The sequence below is a fragment of the Hippopotamus amphibius genome, chromosome 8, assembly GCF_030028045.1.
Source record: "Hippopotamus amphibius kiboko isolate mHipAmp2 chromosome 8, mHipAmp2.hap2, whole genome shotgun sequence".
NCBI classification, from domain to species: Eukaryota; Metazoa; Chordata; class Mammalia; order Artiodactyla; family Hippopotamidae; genus Hippopotamus; species Hippopotamus amphibius.
This window is the reverse complement of record NC_080193.1, coordinates 39,648,079-39,671,365: the sequence shown is the minus strand read 5'-3', so window position 1 is coordinate 39,671,365 and position 23,287 is coordinate 39,648,079. Positions and strand designations below refer to the sequence as shown.

At 40.3% G+C, this 23,287-nt stretch overlaps 1 protein-coding gene across 2 annotated transcripts in view; it reads right to left on the bottom strand.

Annotated features, from left to right (window-relative positions):
* CNTNAP5 (contactin associated protein family member 5) overlaps positions 1–23,287 on the bottom strand; it is an 893,955-nt gene that overhangs the window by 303,478 nt on the left and 567,190 nt on the right. For both annotated transcript variants that reach the window (XM_057745525.1, XM_057745526.1), the window contains exon 12: positions 14,102–14,221. In XM_057745525.1, coding sequence (XP_057601508.1) covers positions 14,102–14,221 — 120 coding nt within the window. The remainder of the gene's footprint in view (positions 1–14,101; positions 14,222–23,287) is intronic.

The following is a 23,287-nucleotide window of genomic DNA, read 5'->3' as shown; positions in this document are numbered from 1 at the left end:
AACTACTGAGCTTGCACCCCTCAACTAGAGAGCCCACATGCCACAAACTACAGAGCCCACACACCCTGGAGCCTGCGCACCACAACTAGAAAAACCTGCATGCCACAACTAGAGAGAAGCCTGTGTGCTACAGTGGAGAGCGGTGTGCCGCAATGAAAGATTCCACATGCTGCAAGGAAGACCCAATGCAGCTAAATAAATAAATAAATAAATAAACAAACAGCCTTCTTAAAAAAAAGAATAAAAGTTTTTAAAAAAAGAATAAAAGTTCCCAGATAAAGGGTCCCTCTGCTTCCCCAGCTTCACAGAATGTGGAATCACAAGCTGCTAGTACCTCTTGGGCTCTTTTAATTCTTTGGAAGGTCTAGACTGACTCTGAGTCATCATCTGTTCCCAGAATCCTCAGCTCAGAGCAAAAGTGAGTGAGACCAAGCAAGCTTTCTGGGAGACACCTTTGACTCCTACTTGTTATTTCATTCTTCCGGACATGAAAAGCACTCAGCCCAAAGGTAATCCTGTATTAAAACAGATGGATGGGCCAGGAGCCTTCAAATAAGGCAAAGAGCCCTCAGGTCCAAGCTCACTGCATCGCTACATCTGTGACCTTGCTGAGCTCATTAGGATTGATTTTTCCCTTTTTCTCTTCCCTGCCTAGCCTGGGACAACTATCTTGCAACTTCATACCTAAGCCCTATGGCTCCAACAAAGCCTTACTTGATCACTCCTTCCTCTGGATTCATTCAGCATTTAGATCCTCCTGTGATGACGGAGCTGGGAGATCATGATTTCAATTTCAGGAGCTCTTAGAAAATGCCAGAGATTGTACTGAGCATGCAAGGTACGTTGCTCATTTAATTTTATTTAATCTGCAATCAACCCAATGAGGTAAGAGCAACTGATCATTCCCATTATACAGATGAATAAACTGAGCCTCACAGAAGTGAATGTGCCCAGGATCCCATGGTTGTTGGGTATCTACAGGATAATTTTATGAACTAAATAGAATAGCCTAGATGGAAGGGCTTTAAGAGCTGGAAGTTAAGTATGAAGTCCTAGGGCACAAGGGTTGGTGGTTTATAGTGGCCTACACAGCACGGAGCACAGGGAAGCCTCAATACATACTGCTTGTTTGGACTATGTCCTGATCCCCACACACTAAGAGTCAGGGTTCGCCAGGTATGTGCAATAAAAACGTGCTGTGAGAGGTCCATCGAGAAGGGGTCAGGATAAGCCTTGTGCTCAGGTCTTAAGAAGAATAGCTGCTTTAGTCACTGACCAGGCCCCCCATCCCTTTAGAAGTGGGAAGATTAATCAGGAAAGGGACATTAAATGCTATACACTGTGCTAATCACCTTAAATAGATATTTCCCAAGGTCCAAATATTCAGGTGATTGTTTAAAATGGCATTTTTGATCACTGTCCTAAACTTACTGAATAAACACTGCTGGGGATAGGCTTGGAAAATGGCATTTTAGACATTCATCTGTCATACAGAGTGAAGTAAGTCAGAAAGAGAAAAACAAATATCGTATATTAACACATATATGTGGAATCTAGAAAATGGTACAGACAAACCTATTTGAAAAGCAGAAATAGAGACACAGACGTAGAGGACAAATATATGGATACTGGGGGGGGGGGGTTCGGGTGGTGGGATGAATAGGGAGACTGGGATTGACATATATATACAAATATGTATAAAGCAGATAACTAATGAGAATCTGCTGTATAGCACAGGGAACTCTACTCAATGCTCTGTGGTGAACTAAATGGGAAGGAAATCCAAACAAAAAAGGGAATATATGTATACATATAGCTGATTCACTTCGCTGAATAGCAGAAACTAACACAACATTGTAAAGCAACTATACCTCAATTTAAAAAAATCCCAGTTCATTTCTAAAAGAGAAAGAAAATTTAAGAAACTTTGCTTTATATAATTCTCATCAAATGCTCAGAAAAATCATGAAAGGTGCATAGGATGATCCCAATTGACAGATGAGTAAAGTGATGATCTGGGAAGGTATGATACAGACCTCCTTCCTCCAGGGTCGTTTCCTTGAAGAGCCTTCCACTGGGACACTGACTGATGCATGGGAGCAGCACAGGCCAGAGGAAGGGTGAACGCATGGGTCTTTCTCTGCCTCAGGGCATCTGTGTCACCTGGGCTAGGAATGCAGGCATGGGAACCACAGATGTAGACCCAACTTCTGGCTTCACTGTTTGCTCCTTGCAAGAACCTGGACAAGTTATTTAGCCTCTTAAGATATCAGACAAGTTACAAGCGTCCTCTGTAAAACAGAAAGAATGCTACCTCCTTCACATGATTGCTAGAAAACCTGAACGACCTCATGGATGTAACGTGCTTAGCATGGCACCTCCAACAAACAGATATTTAATTAAATGTCAGATGTTTCTCAGGCTTCTTTGGTGGCACAGTGTTTAAGAATCCACCTGCCAGTTCAGGGGACATGGGTTCGATCCCTGAGCCAGGAAGATCCCACATGCCACAGAGCAACTAAGCTGATGACCCACAACTACTGAAGCCTGTGCGCCTAGAGCCCATGCTCTGAAACAAGAGAAGCCCCTGCAATAAGGAGTTTGTGCACAGCAACGAAGAGCAGCCCCCACTCTCCACAGCTAGAGGAAGCCCACGCACAGCAACGAAGACCGAACACAGCCAATAAGTAAACATAAACAAATAAATAACGTCATTTTAAAAAAAATAAATAAATGTTAGCTGGTTTTAGTACAAAATTCAGCTCAGAGGGCATCTCTTGAAGCACATCCTCTCTGAGCACCGTCCCCAGTCTCCTTGCAGCCCTTGATTTAACCACTGCATCCTCTGTACTCTTTGTGCACCATCTATTGGCTTCTATTCTGTTTTCCACACCAGGTGTAAAGTATCTGTTTACAAAGTCTGATACCCTTTCTGAACTGTGAGTTCCTTAAGGACAAAATAAGCATCCATTCTGAAACCTCGGGACTCATCTCCATCAGTGCTCAAAGGTTTATTTGAATGACTTATCCTGGATAGCCAGCTGAATAACTGACAGGCTGAGTGAATGAATGAATAATGTATAAGCAACTGAACCCATGAAAAAATAAATGCAGAAATAAGCAAATGAGAGGATTAAAAAAGGAGTAAATAAATGAGAGTTTAATACAGGAATTCAAGAAAGGGGGATGTATTTATGAATAAGCAAATAAATCAATGAAAATCACAGTGCAATCATTTTCTCCCCCTTCCCCCCCCACCACCCCCCTTGTCATGAGACTTCTGTTCTGGTATACTATGGTTGAAGTCAAGCGGCCATGCTAAACAGCTGTGTGAAAGGCATTTCTCCAAGTGCCTGTGAAAACTCTTGGCAACCTAAAGGTGACAACGCTTTAATTTCAGGCTATTGCTACAGCTTTATGACTTTGTAGTTTTACTTAATGGCCCAATTTAGCAGGAGATTATGCTGTCTGCCATCAGTCCAGAGAGACCACTTTAAAGCTTGGGCATTCCACACAAGCAGATTCGCTTCCCAGCTTCATCTAAGAGACAAGCCTTCTGGAAGCTCTATGTGGTCAACATGCCTTGGCTGACAGCATGATGTATTAAACAGGGAGACGGACATTTAAAAAAGAAAAAAAGCTTCCCTCTTCTAAGCAGCTAAGTGACCATTCTTCAGCCCCAAAGAGTTCTCTGGAAAACACTTGATCTACAAAAAGCCAATTGTCCCTCTGGAATAGAAGCAAAAACACAAGGATTATTCCAACGGGTTAAACTGCTAGTGAGCCACAGTGCATATGTCTCCCATGAGCAAGTCTCAGGTGAGAAACGATGCTCGTGCTACCAGGGGACACAGCCTTTGGTCTCCTCTCCGGACGGAGCTGAGCCTCCTGCCCACGGACAAGGGACATAATTCCAAGGGAAGAGGGAAGAAGAGAAGGAGAAAAATCTGTTTTCATCACCACCTGCTTTGTGGCAGTCGCTCTCCAACACTGTGGAAATGTTAACTCCTTTACCTTGACTATATGCCAATCATAAAACTCTATCATCACCACCTTCCATTTACAGAGGGAGACACTGAGATACAAAGAGCAAGGGCCTGGTTTGTGGCCCCAGGTAATTATAATAGATAATAACGATCAGAATTTGGAGGATGTAACAAGCACCAGATATCGTTCTGAGTTTTAATTAACGCATATGAAATCATGCATCCTTACACCCATCATGTCCTTAAAAAAATGTAAGCCATGAGTAAGGAGCTTGGAATCTGCACAGGAAGAAGGGGAAGGGGATGAGGCGGCATGACCAGATCTGTTTTTAAAGCATCACTCTTCCTTATACGTGAATTATGAATCAGAGTGGGAAAGATCTGGGTGTTTTTTACCACAAGGACATGAGATAATAAATTCTGTGGACTTGGGGGACCTTGTCTTAATCATTCCTATATCCTCAGTGCCTGGCCAGAGCAGACAACCAATGCATATTGATTCAAATAGAAGAAGGTTGCCTCCCATGCTTTAGAGCCTTTTGATAAGAAATATTGCATACATGACAGAGCAAAAAATTTAGATCTGATGGCTCTAATTGGAATCCTCTTCCTATAACTTATTAGCTTCATTAGCACAATTGTAAAATAGAACAATATTCCAGCTACTTCACAGTGATGTATCTTGAACTAGCTCCATGTCCAGTAGATATTCAGCACAGTTTTACAGTTTGTAATCAAGTCACAATTTTTTTTTTTTTTTTTTGGCAACAGTACTTCTGCAATGACAGCTATCCAAAGTACGGTTAAGGAAACAAACTTGAGAACTTGAGCCCAGTTTGTGCTTGTAGAAGACTTTGGCAAGGCAATGGAAGCTAATACTTCTGTGTGTGTGTGCGCGCACGTGTGTGTGTGTGTGTGTGTGTGTGTGTGTGTGTGTGTGTTAGCAGTGGAGTGTCTGGGGGTAGAAATCAGCCAATAGGAGATACCAAGACAAAACCTGATTACAAATGCACATGGCACCAACAACTGAATTCTATTTTTCTTTGGTGTAAAATACAGTAAGTCCCCTACATACGAACGAGTTCCATTCTGAGAGCACGTTCCTAAGTCCAATTTGTTTGGAAGTCCAACAAAGTTAGCCTAGGTACCCAACTAACATAATCAGCTATATAGTACTGTGCTAAAATAGGTTTATAATACTTTTCACACAAATAATACATGAAAAACAAACAGAAAATAAACGTTTAATCTTACAGTACAGTACCTTGAAGAGCACAGCAGTACAGTACAACAGCTGGCATCGAGTGAACAGGAAAGAAGAGTTACTGACTAGAGGAGGGAGAGGAGGTGGGAGATGGTAGAGCTGAAGGATCGTCAACAAAAGGAGATGGAGGGCGAGCTGCAATTTCACTCACGCCTGACGTTGACAGAACGCACGTTCACATCTTTGAGAGTTTGTAACTTGAAGGTTCATATGTAAGGGACTTACTGTACAGCTTCAGAAAATTAACAACGCACTAAGAAGTTTGGGGAGAAAGAAATGTGCCACAAGTGAGCGGTCTCATCCTATGTTATGGGTGACTCTTGTTTCCTATACACTCATAGACCCTGTTCAGGCCATATGTAAAACTGTAAACTCAATGACGTTGCTCTAACTTTGGGAAGCAAGGCCAACAACTGTTAGACTAAACTGAATGGACACATTTCTCTCTTTCTGTCAATGACTTGGATGATAATCTATTACCTGCAATCCCACTGCACAATTATCTGCAGGAATATTGGAAAGACTTCAATTGCAGCTTCTCTGCCTATGCCATTATGCATGTTCTGATGAGTTTTAATGAAACCAGAGCTTGCTGCCAAAGGAGTGAGAAACAGAGCATCATAATAGCAAGGGTAATAAGATATGGAAACTTGTAAGGTGGTTTGCAAGTGGATTAGGAGCTCTTTGAGAAGGAAAACAAGTTTTGCTTTCAAGATTTGATTAAACCTTCCTGCAAACTTCTTGCAATGCCTGATGATGGTCATACAGGTCTAGACACATGAAAATGGCATTATATCCATCAATAGGAAATAAATGTGCTTTTGTTACTGGTTCTAGACAATTTTGTATATCAATATGCAACTATACCGCACAGAAGAAAAACAGCATGTGGCTGGGAAACATCTTTTAACATGTTGACAAAGTGTCCTGTTAACATTCAAAATGGCAAAATGTAAACAGTAGAATGAGTTGAAGTGTCAAGTTCCAGGGAAAATCTTGTCAGAGTGCCTCTGACACTCTGCTAATTCTGACAACCTTCTAATTCTGCTTTATTGATACTAGAAGTTTCCCCTCAGAAATGCTCCTTCCAGGCTCCTAGAGTCTCTGAAATCTCCTGGCAATGCAGAACAAATAAAGACATTATTGCTGGCAAGAGGAAATAGCTATCTTTAATGACTCAGATGGCCGTATAGATGTAATCTGCACTCCTAGGGCAGTAGTGAGAGTGAAAGAAGTCATGATTGATATTACATCGTGATATTTGGCTACTCTATATCATGACCATTAACATTTGGGGACTAGGGACTTTGCAAGGATATTCTATTCCTCTGATTAATCTCAAAAGGCAGACATTTTTTATTATCTCCATATTCCTGATAAGGAAACCAAGTTCCAGAAATGTTAAATGACTTGTCCAAAGTCACATGACCAGAATATGCCAGCACTAAAATGGGTACTCCATTGTGATTCAAAACATGTGTTCCTCCCACTAGTCATTCTTATGCTTGGAGAAAAGAAAGGGTTTGTGGAGAATCGACAGCAATGGAAGGTCTTGGAGGCAACAAGGAGCAGCAGGACACATTTCACTCTTGGACTTGTAGAAAAGCTGCAAATAGTAGGATGGACTCAAGCCCAGGTAAGAATAGGCATTAAGGCAATATCCATGGTTCCAAACTGTCACTGATTTAATCGGTCTGGGCCTTAGTCTAAGATAAATTATGGCAAGTGGAAAGATAAAAAAAGGAGAAAGGTAGAAATTAATGTTTAATTTGGCTGTGACTTTTCAGCGTTCCATTTACACTGGACTCATTAGAGTATGTGCAAAAGTAGATCCAGGAATTCCAGACACTCTGTCTCTTGTTTTCCATCCAGGACCTCACAGTCCCACGGAATACACACATGGACATCGGTGGTCATAATCCTGTGTGATCAGTGTCATGGTAGAAATATTCAGAAAATGAGAGGGCAGCACAGAGTAGGGGCACCCAACCTGCAGGTACCAAGTGCATGTGTCAAGGTCCTCCAGAGGAAGAGAACGAATGGGATATAAAAAACATATTTTTTTTTTCTAGTGCACAATCACAAGACTATGGAGCTTTGGTAAGTCCAAAATCTGCAGGGTAGACCAGCAGACTGAAGACCTAGCAAACAGTTGCAGTTCAGTCCCAAAGACGGTCTGCTGACTGACTTTCTTCTTGCTCGGGGGAGGTCAGGCTTTGTTCTGTTAAGGCCTTCAACAGATTGAACAAGGCCCACCCCCATTTTGGAGGGTAATCTGCTTTATTTGAAGTCCACTGATTTAAATGTTAACCTCTTCTAAAATATCCCTTCACAGAAGCATTAAGGATAGTGCCTGATCCAATATCTGGACATCATGACTCAGCCAAGTTGATGATACACTCGCCACGTTCTCACATATCATCCGCACACGCTTCCTGTGCAAGTACCTCAGCTGTTCGCTGATTCCAGCTACTTCCTGTACCCTGCTCTTTCTCCACTTCTGTCTTTCCCTTTGCACTCATCCCAGTGCCCAGCACTTCCTCACTTCCTGATGGCATCTAACCCATCCTGTGAGTCTGCCTTACATATGCTTTCAGCCAGCAATACAATTCTGCTTCCCACTAGATTCCTTGTTGTCTCAAATGCATCCCTGCCTACTTGCCCAACTAGACAGTCATCTCCAAGGATGATCACAAACTTCACATCATTGACTGAAACTGTCCACATCCAGGCTAAAAGACTTTTTCACCACCAGCTAGTGGCACGGGACCCAGATGGCCCTTTGAACAAAACGTTATATTTTGTTATATGTCACAGTTTCCCTTAGTTGTCAACTTGTCCCTGAATTATTCATCACTTGAGTGGCTTCTCAACTTTTAGAGTCAGCTAGCTCTCCAAGTCTCTCATTCACATATATTCCTTGCATCCATCCTAACCTCGCTTCCATTGAACCTGCAAAGGGTGGTCCTTTCTGATTCAGGCTGGAATCTAATGGACAAATCCAGGCTTCACATATTTGCATAGTTTGTGGAGTTCACTGACCGCTCCCACCTCACCACCATCCTTGATCCTTGATGAATTCAAATCATTCCCTCCCCCAGGTTCTTCGAATGGTTCTTTATAAACAACATATTTTCCATTTTCCCCACCAGATGTACTTTCCACCCTTCTTCAGCCTTCTCTGTGCCCAGGAAGGCTGACTAAAGGCATTACACCAATAAGTGCTCTTGCCCTCTGAATTTTAGCAGAATTTGTTCGACAGAAACCTAGAAAGGAGACTGGAAGGTGCAAGGAGAGACTGAGGTTACTCCCTGAGCTCCTAGATGGCTGTTCCCACACAAGAGGTCACAGCTGTCCCAAGGCACAGCTTCTTCACCTCCCGCCCTCCTTCCTGCTCTGGCAAAATGCCCTCCCCTGACCTCCATGGGCCGATGGTGGGAACAGCTCCTTTGTTACTAGCGCTATATTACAGTATATTCCCATGACTTCTTTTTGTTCATTCATCCCTTTGTAAACAGTCCCTAATGTAATAAACCCATCTGCCAGATCTGGTCCTGCAGAGAGGGGAACAGTGCTAAAGACCGTGTATAACCTGAGGGTGGTGGCTTGTTGCCGGTGCTCAGAAAGTTGTTCATCTTTCCTTCAGGGACAGCTAGATACTCTGACATGCTTGAGAATAAGCTATGATTAAAAACTGGAGTTTGGGGTTAATATATACACACTACTATGTATAAAATAGATAACAAACAATGTCCCCTGTAAAACACAGGGAACTCTACTCAATATTCTGTGATAACCTCTATGGGAAAAGAACCTGAAAAAGTATGTGTGCATGTGTATGAGTGTGTGTGTGTGTGTGTGTTTATATATACATATATATATATATATATATAGAGAGAGAGAGAGAGAGACATATATAAAACTGATTCACTTTGCTGTATGCCTGAAACTAACACAACATTGTAAATCAACTATATACACCAATATAAAATAAAAATTAAATTAATTGAAAAAATTCCATCTTTTCCCTGGAATTAAGATAGCAGATTTCCTTGCTGGGAAACTATAGTTCAGATTATATCTTCAGAAACTTTTGTTTGTCCCTAATCAAGTCACTTTGATCCTTTTATTTTCTAGTCATTCAGCTTCATGCGTTTTTCAATGTTCTAAACTAGCAACTTATCCTGGTGAGTTTGGTGACTCCTGCAAACGTGCAGGATCAAGGGATCCTGGAACTTTGTTCCTGACATTCATTTGCGCTTCCTGGAAATGCCTTCCTTTCCCTCTTCTTCGGTCAGTTCCTACCCTCCATCCAGGTCTTAGAGATGTTACCTGCCTGCTCGAAACTCTTCCATGAGAGGCTGGGCTAGGTGCCCCTCTTGTGGGCTTTCAACACACACTACACATGCGCTATCCATGTCAACACATTTTACTTGTTGCTGTGTCTTTTCCATGATTAGCCTGTGAAGGAGACTGAAATGATACTGTTATGTGTTGAATTGTGTCCCCCAAAATGATTGCTTGAAGACCTAACCCTCTGTACCTGTGAATGTGTCCTTAATGGGAAACAGATTCTTTGCAAACGTAATCAAATTAAGATAATGTCATACTCCGTTAGGTTGGACCCTAATCCAACATGACTGGTGTCCTTACAAGAAGAGAAGAAACAGACACACAGACACGTGAGAGGTAATGGTCACATGTGATGTGGTCATGTGGAAGCAGAGATTGAGGGGCAGTTGCTAGGAGCCCAAGAGGGCCCATGGGTCAGGCAGACTGTCAGATGCTGGAGAGAGGCCAGGAAGGACTGAGTTTCCCCTACAGATATCAGAGGGGTGTGGCCCTGTTGGCACCTCTATTTTGATCCTCTACCCTCCAGAACTGTGACACAATATACTCCTGGGGTTTTGGAAGCCACTCAATTTGTGGAGTGATGTTAAAGGAGCCCAAAGAGACTAAGGCAGACACAACTGTGTATCCTTTGCAGTTTGTGCAGTGCATGAAATGTGCAAATTTATACTGAGCTGAAATGAATTGTACGCCATTTAGAGATATGTTAAAAGTAGGCCAAATGTGTATTCTTAAAGATACTTACTCTTTATCTTTCTCATTTGCTCTCCCACCCCTGGTCCCATGGGGTATGGCATCCTGTTGAAATCTGTAGAACTCTAGATTCAGTCCACTTTACCAATAAGTCTAATCACTCCCTTAGTCACTCCTATAATTTGCCCTACTGTCCTATAGAGATCACACTGCCTAACACCAAAGGGGGCAGTTGCTCCTTGAGTACTTGGGGACCTCATCCCCCCAAGAACTCCCTGTAGTAGGTGAGATGCACAGACTTTAGTCTCCTGGGAGGGACAAGGGACCACCTCACCTGCAGAAATGGGGAGCTACTCGCAGGGTACACTGTAAAGAGAGATGCGATGAAGCTGGGAGTTTCCCACAACTAAAACCTGCCCTTCATCTTCATGACATCCATTTGCAAGTATCTATAGACTTAGGAGAAGTGTCTCCTTTTCTTTTGAACCTCAAATGATCTCTCAGGGAGTACTATATGAGGGAGGCCTGAGGGTCCACCTGGCTCTAGATCCTTATTTAAGATATGCAAAGATAGGCCAGGAGCACTCAGCTGACTGGCACAAGGAGCAGAAGAGAGAGAACCCAGGTTCCCTGCCTCCCAGCGCTGGTTATACTCTCTGCGTTATGACCCCAGGAATGCCTCCAAAAAGTGCAGAGAACAGCAACCTTGTGCTTTTAGAAACCAGAGTTAAACACAGAGCAAGTATTCTCTGGCTGTTTCTTCCCTCCTTCTCCTCCATCCCTCCCATCTCCCTCCCTCTCTTCCCTGGACCACTTTGTCACACTTTTCCTAGTGTCATAAGTCATTCACATTTAAGAACACAGCGTTTACAAATAAAAAATTATGTATTTGATTATCATGACATTTATGCATTAAAAATGTTTCTCCGTTAAATATGAGAATGATATAATGCAGCCTGCTCAGAAGTTGGCTTTTATTTCTACAGGTGTTTTAGCAAACAAAACCAAAACCAAATGCCTATATATTTTGCAATTGCATGTGGCCAGAAAAGCATATTTCCAAGAAATGCCCCATCATGCACAATACAGCGTATCAATTTTGGAACATAACTCAGAGGCCCTGATGCCTTCAGCATCACAGCCTCAAAACAGCAACCTTTAATATAAGTAAACATTCATGTTTAGTCAATTCCTGGACAAAATATCAACCATAAATCCTGAGAGAAGTCTTTCCAAAGAGAGGCAAAGAGTTCCATGTAAATGAGGCCTATGAATCAGTCATACCCTCTGTGTCATTGTACCTACATTATTTTGCAGAGTTCTATTTGTCAAGTTATAGTTAACATATGTATTTTAATTTCAAATTATATATTTTAATGAAAATAAGGGAAGTCTATGCTTGTCTCTTAAATTCATGATTTATAAGACATATACATTCACAGAAAAACACGCACATACATTCATAGCAAAAAGTCCCAAAGAAATTCTAACAATAAAATATCAACAGCAATCCCTGGATTGTGGTTCACAGGTGACTTTAACATTTCTTCACACCTTTCTTTTTTTCCTTAAATTTTCTATAATTAGCCTTGATTTTTTTATAACAAAAGAAAAAGCATGGTTTCAAGCAAAACCTAAGCAATGCAAAGTATTCAATTAATGTGTTAGTGACACAGATTATTACTGAAACAGGTTTTGTTTGCTTCCTGAGTCTTGACTATTAGTCCCAGAATTTATTACCTACAAGCAAGTCATGAAATTCTCATGTAAGATAGAGTTAAAAATATCTACCTCAGATTTTTTTGCAAAGAATTAAAAGAGATATTTGTAGACTCTCAGTTCAGTTCCTAAAGATGGTAGGAGCTGAGTAATTGAGGCCATTACCACAAATCCTATTATTACATATCACACCCATCACTCAGCAGACACTGGTCTCCTCTGCCTTATTCTACAACCAAATCACTTCCTCCATTTTTTTGTAAATTGTAGACCAGGGACAAACTGCATCAGAATCACTTGGAAAGCTCAGTAGAAGTGCAATGACTGCATTTAGAATTCCTGGGTCTGGGACGTCTATTTTTAGCATGATTCCCCAGGGATCTATATGGTAATTAAATTTTGAAAATAACCAAGATCCACTGAGAAGTCTACTTCTTGACCAGGTTGTTTAACATTATAGGCTGGCATAACCATGGAAAGAAAACAGTAACACAATTTCTAATTATGTTATAGGGCTATTGAAAAGCAGCTAGCATACATTTTGGAGAGAGATGAAGTATGATGGAAATGAAATGAAATGGCATCCAATTCCACGTAACCAGCATTTTCTGCAGAAAAAGCATGGCCCTTTGTATTCAGATGGGCAAATTATTGCTAAATGTCCTCAATCACCATTTTGGCAATGGCTTGCTTGCATTTCTACCTGTGATACTGCATGCTAGTTTTCCTGATTTTACTGCCTCATGAATGACAATGATTATGCCTTATTTCTCTGCATATCCTGGGTGGCCAGGACGGCGTCTGGCTACAGACAAATCTCCACAGATGTGGTTGCCCTGTTGCAGTGAAGTCTGGGGCCTGAGGACTCAAAGAGACTTAATATGCTCCTACTTTTCTGCTTCATTACGTGATTCTGCGGGCATCTCCAAAGCCCAGTGCTTAAAACAAACAAGCAAAAAATGTTTATGTGCCAATTGACATTCACAACAGAGGGGATGCTTGCATTGCTGTATTTTTAAATAACTATTACATCAGGTTTGAGGTGTGGAAATATGTTTTTAAGAATAGATTAGTGGACTTCCCTGGTGGCGCAGTGGTTGAGAATCCACCTGCTAATGCAAGGGATACGGTTCAAGTCTTGTCCAGGAAGATCCCACACGCCTCAGGGCAACTAAGCCCGCGTGCCACAACTACTAGCCTGCACTCTAGAGCCCGCAAGCCACAACTATTGAGCCCACATGCCACAACTACTGAAGCCCATGCACCTAGAGCCCATGCTCCACAACAAGAGAAGCCACTGCAATGAGAAGCCCGGGCACTGCAAAGAAGAGTAGCCCCTTCTCTCTGCAACAAGAGAAACCCGTGTGCAGCAACAAAGACCCAACACAGCCAAAGATAAATAAATTAAAAAAAATAATAATAAATTAGTGATCACATGTTGCTTCTAAACCCATGTAATAATTGGCTCTTAATATGTCCTTAGGCAGTTTAGAAGAAAGTGGCAAGATATTATGAGATTGCCAGGGAAAATAGAAATAGCCCAGTTTTTTGCTTAGGCATCTACTGGATAACTACCCTGGCTAGTTGCATCAATACAGGTGATTTTGTTTCATCCTCAAACCTCTAAGAGGTAGGAACTACTATTTGCATTTCACTGCCACAGAACTGAACCTCAGAGAGAACCTTGGAGTCACATGATCCTCAGAGCCAGAACTGAATCAAGCTTTCCCTCTTCCTAAGTCAGGGCTTTCTATTGATTTTGACTTTTTTTTTTTTTTTTTTTTTTGTCTCTTGGGTTATTTTCCTTCTCTTTCTGTTTCTGACTTTTAAGAGAGAAATGACCTTGGTCAGCTCTGCAGAAAATGCTTGATAATTAATTCTTGGTTCAATGGAACCTCATCAAGACCATTAATACGTTTTCTTCTCTCATGAAAATAATCTAGCTGCTAATTCCTATTACTTACCTAAACAACATTTCCCCCCGAAGTCAGTCCTTTAAGTTATTATTTATACGAGTGTCCCCTTCCTGTGGATTTCCCTTTTCATCACGTAGTGACATGAAGCGTGAGTGAGAATTCTGCACCCTTACCTGTGATGTTGCAGTATACTTGGAAAGGTCCCAGGGGCCCACTGCCGTCTGAGTCGATGTAGAAGAAACCAGCCGTGTTGCCTTGGTGCCTGTACACCTCGCAGGATTGCTCATAGAGGGCTGGAAAGACACAAAGGCAGCAGAGAGGAAACATTGCTTGGCTCTACAGATCCCTTTGGAGGATGAGTGACTGCTACTTATTATATTGGTCTCCCTTCTCTTATAAACTCAACTTTCCCCAAGCCTTCACAAACCAGTGCCCCAGTGTTTGGTGCAAGTGCATCCTCCATCCCCCTGAACATTCATTCTTCTAAACAGCTGCGACGTTACATCCTCCAGAATGTCTCCCCTTCCCTCTTATATGGCCCTTCCCTCTGCTGATATATGTGTCCTTCTCCTATGCTCACACAGCTGCGAAACTAGGACATAATACACTGTTCTGTCTCCTGCAGTGGTAATAGAATCTTTGAGGGGCAACCATGTGTAGTTTGAGGCTGTGTTCCAGCACCTAGCAGAATGCCACATTTACAGTGGGCAATTAAAAATTTAAAATGTACAAATAATAAATGCTGGAGAGGGTATGGAGGAAAAGGAAACCTCTTAAACTGTTGGTGGGAATGCAAATTGGTACATCCACTAAGGCAAACAGTATGGAGGTTCCTTAAAAAACTATAAATAGAGTTACCGTATGATCCAGCAGTCCCACTCTTGGGCATGTATCTGGAGAAAACTCTTATTCAAAAAGATACATGCACCCCTATTTTCATAGCAGCACTATTTACAATAGCCAAGACATGGAAGCAACCTAAATGTCCATCGACAGATGAATAGATAAAGGAGATGTGGTACATATATACAATGGAATATTACTCAGCCATAAAAAGGAATGAAATAATGTCATTTGCAGCAACACAGATGGACCTAGAGATAATTATACTAAGTGAAGTAAGCCAGACAGAGAAGGACAAATATTATATGATATCATTTATATATGAAACCTAAAAAATGCACAGATGAACTTATTTACAAAACAGAAACAGATTCACAGACAGAGAAAACAAAGTTATGGTTACCAAAGGGGAAAGGCTGGGGGGAGCGATAAATTAGGAGTTTGTGATTAACAGATATACACTACTATATATAAAATAATCAACAAGGACCTACTATATAACACAGGGAATTATACTCAAGACTTTGTAATAATCTATAAGGGAAAGTAATCTGAAAAAGAATATATATATATATATATATATGTAAAACTGAATCACTGTGTTGTACACTTGAAACTAACAACATTGTAAATTAACAACATTGTAAATTAACTATGCCTCAATAAGAAAATGTTTGATTAGTGAATGAAAAACTGAATATACAGTCAGGACTTTTCATTAATAAAGTAAAATGACACCACCTTATTTCTATAGTCCCAGAGCTCGGCACAATAACTATCATATAGTAGGTGCCCAGTGAAGTTTAGTCCATTTTGACTTAAGAAGAATTTACTGAGTTCCTTATAGGTGTCAACGGTGTGGTGGCCACCAAACCACAGACCAAGGATGAGGCAACATGTCTGTGCCTCAGAAAACTCACAGCCTGGTTACAGCCACAAAGACTTTTACGTGCTCAGAGAGAGGCAGACACAGCTGTCCTGAGATGGGATACTTTGAACAGTCTGCAGGTAAAAGAAATTTATAAATCTCATTACACCAACACGAACAAATTTGGTGGGGTGGAAACAAGGATCTGCTATCTCACGCATGAAAAAGTAGAATGTGTCCTGATGCTTGAGACAAAATAACATGGCTCAAAGTGGCAGGTACACATCCAATTATGCCATCCTCCCGTGTTTAAAACACTTCAGTGGCTCCTAACAGTTTTAAAGATACAGCACCGACTCCTCACCTTAGCTACCCTGCCCATGTGACTAATGTCCCAGCCCAGGAATACGAAGCTGCAGTTTGTCATGATCAAGTGTGAGGGGTGCCTCAAATAATTCATTACCAGTAAAGTTCTAAAGCTTGAGAGGCTTTGGCTTTGTATAAATTAGGATGAATTCAAGGTGATCCTTGTACTTATATAATTCTCCCTTGCCGTCATATATCCTTTCTGAAGCTGGGGGTCCATGGGAAGTCAGAGTTTGCACCTATATATTGAGCATAACAAACAGCTTATTTCTGTTGGCATAAACCTGATAGCACACCACGGTGGGTGTCACACATACGATAACACACCTGACAACCTTTAAGATAACTCATCCAATCAGTACCGCTTGGAACTCACACCCTCCCCTTGACTGTGGTCTGGGCTTATGGACCTGCTTCTAACAGAAGATGATGCCATTGTCAAGACCAGGTTGTAAAAAGACAAGTGGCTTCCATCGCGGGTGCTTCTGGAGCTCTTGCTTTTAGAGAAGCCAACTGCTAGGTCCTGAGGCAGCCCTTTGCAGAGGGCCACAGGATGAGCCTGGAAGCTTCTGAGGCATGTCCTGTGTGTGAGCTCTGAAGCTCTCCAAAGTTAGACACTGAAGTGACAGCAGCCCTGGCCAACACCTTGATGGCAGCCCCATAAGACTAGGCCAGAACTACCCAGCCACATTGTTCAAGGACCAAGAGAAACTATGAAGTAATAATGTCTGTTGTTTCCAGAGGGTACATTTTGCTTTAATTCATCTGTAGCAATAAATCGCTAATAGACTCTAAGTATTAATTCTCTCACAGGCAAAAAAAGAGTTTATCTCATACAATTGTAATAAGGATTCAGACATAATACACATAGAGCTCTTAGCATAGTACTTGGCACATAAGAAATGCTTGATAAACAAACTATTATTATTATTAAATTGTTTCATGCTATGTTGCCTCTTCTTTTTTTGGTCAATTTTTTGCTTACTTAATTTTTTTTTCACTTTTTATCATGAATCACAAGACTTGTTGAGAAAAACCAATAGACCTTACCTCCATTCTGTTCAGAGATGATGACATCTACTTAGTTTATTCTTTTGGTATTGACTACTGTATCTCTAAATGGTATGACTATATTGCTGTTTCTTGATTTTCCATATTTATAGGTCATCTATTCACTTACCAGTAGGAAAGATGAGGATTTAACTTTTTCATCACCTCTCCCCACATACAAAGAACCTTCCATTTCCTAATACGTCCAATACAGTAGGATTCCAATTTCAGTTAAATCAGTAGTCACTGTTTACGGTAATGCAACAACATGCCTGCTATTCACAACTAGCAAAAGTTATAATGTGGTTGTTTACTTTCCTGAACAAAATTTCACTTTTCTTGATAGTAATAATTGTCTCTTTCTTTCTGTCATTTGTCTTATTTTCTATGTATACATTACAAATTCAACTCCAAAGTCACTAACAACCCTCTAAAATGCTTTCCAAAATATGCAGGTGAATACTTTAAATGTGTACCTATGAAAAGAGGAAGAATGGGGGAGAGTGGACAGGGAAAACCTAGGCCTTTCTGAATATGCCTTTTTTTAAACTTTGAAACTATGTATCTGGTTTAAATAACTTAAAAAATGAAATTAAATATATTAGAAAGCATGCAATTCCTAAATATTTAAAGGATATTAAAATAAATGAATTCACAAATTATTTCAAGTGATATTTAAATTCAGTATTTTCTTTTTAACTTTTTATTACTAAAAAAAATTAAATATGTGCAAAGAGTACAGAGAGTAAACAAATAAACCTGATATCACAACCAGCTTCAAAAAGAACCAGTATTTGGTAATCTTGTTTTGTCTCTAGTACCTGTATTATCAGTTAGCTATTGCTGGATAACAAACCACTCCAGAGCTGACCTAACACAACAATCATTTCATGATTCTGCCCTCAGAAATTGACAATCATTTCATTATTCTGCCCTCAGAAATTGAGGCTGGGCAGTTCTCGGCCAGACTAGGATGGTCTCATGAGGGCTGCCCATTCATCTGAAATCAGTGCTGGGTCAGTGGGACTTGATGACTGCGAGCTGGGGTCCTCTTCTCCTGTCATCTCTCAAACATCAGCAGGCACATTTCCATGGTAAAGACTCCAAAAGCAACAAGAGGGCAAGTGCTCATCAGGCCTCTGATTGCATGACATTTGCTGATATCCCTTTGACCATAGCAAGTCATTTATCCAACCAAAATTCAAACAAAGAATCAAGGAGCTGAAAGGAAATGGAACTATGGGATAGCAGCGGACTGTGTCACTGACCTCATGGAGAAGGTCACACATGAGGTGTGATGTGAGTGAAAAAGAAACTTATCTTACTAAGGTGCATGAGATTAGGGGGTCATTTAGTACTCACTGATCAATCGCAACATCCCCAAAAGGGATTATCAAGATGCCTGTAACCTAAGATACATTCTTGTCAAAGATGTGAAGTTGAATCTAATCAAGCCCTGAGATTTAAACACTAATTTACAGTAAGAGGTAGAGAAACATGCTCAACAATACTATAAGGATACAAAAAGTTAGATAGATTCTGGGAACATCCAACTCAGTTTCTTCAACAAATAAATGGCAAAAGGGGGGATAGAAATGCAGGATACCAAATAAACACTATGTGTGGACCTTGTCGGATCCTGATTCCAACAAAGCAAAGATGGAATCAAGAGAACCAGAAAAATTAAAATCAGACTTGGTATTTTCAAGTATTTTTAATTTTGGTTGATTATGATAATGGTAGTGCGGTTATGTTCTAAAAGATAAAAAGTTCATCTTTGTCAGAGATGCATACTTAGGGATTTGCAGTATACTGATTATGTCCACAACCTATTTTTAAAATATTTCATTAAAAAAAAAAAAAGAGGCAGGGGGGAGCACAGTAGAAATAAAAATGGCAGTGTAATGATAAATGTTGAAACAGGGGAGGGTACACAGGGAGACAGTTATGCTATTCTATCTTTTTGTGTATGTTTAAAAATGTCCCTAATAATAATTATTTTAACACTTGGACATTTCCGGTATTCTATGGATTTCAACTTCTTTGAAAAATTATCTTCTGGATCTTCCTGACCTGCTGCAATCTGAACCACTATGCGTCCCACCTGGTACATAGCTGTCTCCCCCGGTCATCCCCCCACCACGATGCTGGGCATTCCCTCTTGAAACTAGAATTTTCCCTCAGTATAATTCCCTCAAAACTCGTTTGAGTGGTTTCATGCACCAACAGTTTATTTCTGTTTAATTGCTGAGTGGTATTCCAAGGTATGGATATACCACAGTTTGTTTAACAGTTAATCCATTGAAGGACATTTGGACTATTTCTAGGTTTTGGCTGTTTCACTTGCAGCATTTTTAAATTCCCTAGAGTGTTTCCCCCAGCCCCCACCACCTCTGAATATTCTTTTCTTTTTTTTTTAATAGCATGCAATTCTTGATTTATTGAACTTTTTGGCCAACCCACTATATCATCTCTAAAATCTCCAGAAATATTAATTATAATATAGTTTTTTTTTTTAATTTCCTTCTCTCTGTGTACATTGTTTCCTCTAAGGTGGGGTGTGTGTGTGTGTTTCATGTGCTCGTGTGCTTAGTTGGTTTACTTATTTTGTGTTTTATTTTGGTCTCTATTTTATCTGGCCTGTTAGACTCTTTTCTGAGTTGTCAGGTAATCTTTTGTAGTCCCCTTGTCTTTAACAGTAGTCTCTAAATTACTGGTTGTTAGAACATGTACTAAGCAAATAGTTGTGGTTTACCCTCTATGAGCTTTATTGCAGGGTTAACTGGCTGGACCACTCAGTGGGAAATCCTAATGTTAATGTCTTTAGGGCTTCTCTCTTGGTTTTGCTAGAGCCTATGATTTAGAGGGATATTTTACATGAGATTTGGAAGGTGAAAGTGACACCACACACACAATCATTGTATGTTTATGAGGTCAGCACAAGGTATGAGGTAATATTGCAGTGGACACACATTGCTGCTTATCTTCTGGATTTAGCTGTAAATGTGGGACAGCCAGGCCAGCTGTTTCTCCAGATGGGCTATCTCCTCCTTTAGTTTCCCTATCTATCTCCTGGTCACGTGCACTTTAGATCTCTTATGATCACCTCGTTATTAAAGTTGAAGTTTGGGAGGTGGTAAGAGGTAAGGTGGATCAGCTACTGACTGACGAGACCATTAAAAAAATTAATTACTATTGTCTATGTAAAGTGTTAGGAGGAAGTGAAGGTAAATTATATGTTCAATTAAGCAACTCTTCCAGGAAGGACAAGCCTGGTACTTGTTGATTGAATACTTCTCTCTATACTGCTTGCCTAAAACACTACATAACAAGTACTCTACACATATTTATTGTAAGACTACTGATTTTTCAGTAACTCTAGCCTCTGAGGAAACTAAAGAGACATGGTTCTGATCTCAAGTAATTCAGGCTCTTAAACTCATCAAAATTAATTCCAATACAAATAGAAAACTTTAAAAGACCAACTCCTATAAAAGAAAGAGAAAAGGTGTTTAAAGAGATCCCTAAGAGAAAAATACAGCAGGATCCAATGTTTTCTCAAAAGAATATTCTAAAGAGCAGATAATCCTTAATGCTACTTATACTTCTCAAAAAATATTCCAAATGTGTTATGTAAAGTATTGCTAAATATAAAGGTGATCCCCAAACCTGACAAAGATTACACAAAAAGAAAAATTACAGACTCACATATGAACATAAATTTAAAAATTATAAAAATATTGGCAAATAGAACCAAATAGCATATTTAGAAAGAACATTATGACCACATGGGGATTTAATCCAAAAATGCAGGTGTGGTTCAATATTAGGAAGTTTATTATATCTATATATAGTCATCACAATAGGACTAAAGGGAAAAATGATATTATCTTTCCACTCACTTGAAAGATAATGTGGGGGAAGAAAGATGGCAGTGAAGTAGAAGGGCATGGAATGCATCCCTCTCCACAGATGCATCAGGAATACATCAAAAGATGCAATAATTCCCACAGAGAACCAGCTGAACATGAGTAGAAGACCTCGGACACCAGAAAGAACTTCAAATATCCGACATAACAGGTATCTGTTTGACTCAACACTCTGCCATTAGCCTGGGGCTTGGACAGTCTTTTTAAACCCCTTTATTGCCAGGACAAGCAACCTCTGAAGTCTGGACTACTCCATCAGAACTCAAGTACGAGGCTCTGAGGAGGGAGCACTGAATCCAGGATGCTAGATTACTAGGGAGTCCTCAGACACAGGGAAGATTAACTGCAGAGAACTCTCATGGAGCCCTGTATCAGAGTCTAAGACCCAGCTTCGTCCAACTGTCTGCAACTTCCAGTGCTGGACATCTCACACCAAACTACAAACAACACAGGAACACAAACCCACCCATCAGCACAGAGACTACCTAAAGCCATATTAACCTCACAGATACCCTCAAACACACCACCTGACATGCCCCTGCTCATCAGAGAGAAAAGACAGAGAACCACACACTGGAAAGCAGACACCAGACCCTCCCCCACTAGGAAGCCTACTCAAGACACTGGACAAACTCCACCCTAGGGCGCAGAGGACAGCAGCAAGAGGAATTACTACTAGGCAGCATAGAGAAAGGAGATAGCAAATCCTATAAATTAGACAAAATGAGAAAACAAGGAACACCATGCAGGCAAAGGAGCAGGAGAAAAACCACAAGACCAAATAAATGAAGAGGATATAGGGAAATTGCCTGAAAAGGAATTCAGAGTAATGATAGTAAAAATGACCCAAAATTTCAACAACAAAATAGAGAAAATAGAATAAACAGTTAATAAGGACTCAGAAGAACTAAAGAGCAAACAAACAGTAATGGACAACAAAATAACCAAAATTAAAAATACTCCAGAAGGTATACACAGCAGAATAACTGAGGCAGAAGAATGAATAAGTGAGTTGGAAGATAGAATGGGGGAAATAACTGCCACAGAGCAGGAAAAAGAAAAAAGAATAAAAAGAATGGAAGACAGTCTCAGAGATCTTGGTGACAACATTAAGCACACCAACATTCGAATCATAGGCATCCCAGAAGAAGAAGAAAAAAAGAAAGGGTCTGAGAAAATATTTGAAGAGGTTATAGTGGAAAACTTCCCAACATGGGAAAGGAAATAATTAATCAAGCCCAAGAAGCACAGAGAGTCCCATACAGAATAAACTCAAGGAGAAATACACCAAGGCACATATTAATCAAACTAACAAAAATTAAACACAAAGAAAAAATATTAAAAGCAGCAAGAGAAAAGCAACAAATAACATATAAGGGAAAACCCATCAGGATAACAAGTGATCTTTCTGCAGAAACTCTGCAGGTCAGAAGGGAATGGCAGGATATACTGAAAGTCCTGAAAGAGAAAAACCTACAGCCAAGAATACTCTATCCAGCAAGAATCTCATTCAGATTTGATGGAGAAATCAAAAGCTTTCCAGACAAGCAAAAGTTAAGAGAATTCAGCACCACCAAACCAGCCTTACAACAACGGCTTAAGGAACTTTTCTAAGTAGGAAACACAAGAGAAGGAAAAGACCTACAAAAACAAACCCAAAACAATTAAGAAAATGGTAATTGAAACACACATGTCAATAATCACCTTAAATGCAAATGGAATAAATGCTCCAACCAAAAGACACAGACTGGTTGAATGGATACAAAAACAAGACCCTTACATATGCTGCCTATAAGAAACCCACTTCACACCAAGGAACACATATAGTCTGAAAGGAAAGGGATGGAAAAAGATACTCCATGAAAATGGAAGTCAAAAGAAAGCTGGAGTAGCAATACTCATATCAGACAAATTAGATTTTAAAGTAACGACTTCTACAAGAGACAAGGAAGGACACTACATAATGATCAAGGGATCCACCAAAGAAGAAGATATAACAATTGTAAATACCTACTCACCCAACATAGGAGAACCTCAATACATAAGGCAAATGCTAACAGCCATAAAAGGGGAAATCAACAGTAACACAATAATAGTAGGAGTCTTTAACAGCCCACTTACATCAAAGGACAGACCATCCAAACAGAAAATAAATAAGGACACACAAGCTTTAAATGGCACATTAGACCATCTCAACTGAATTGATATTTATAGAATATTCCATCCAAAAACTACAGGGTACACTTTCTTCTCAAGTGCACATGGAACAGTTTCCAGGATAGATCACATCTTGGGTCACAAAT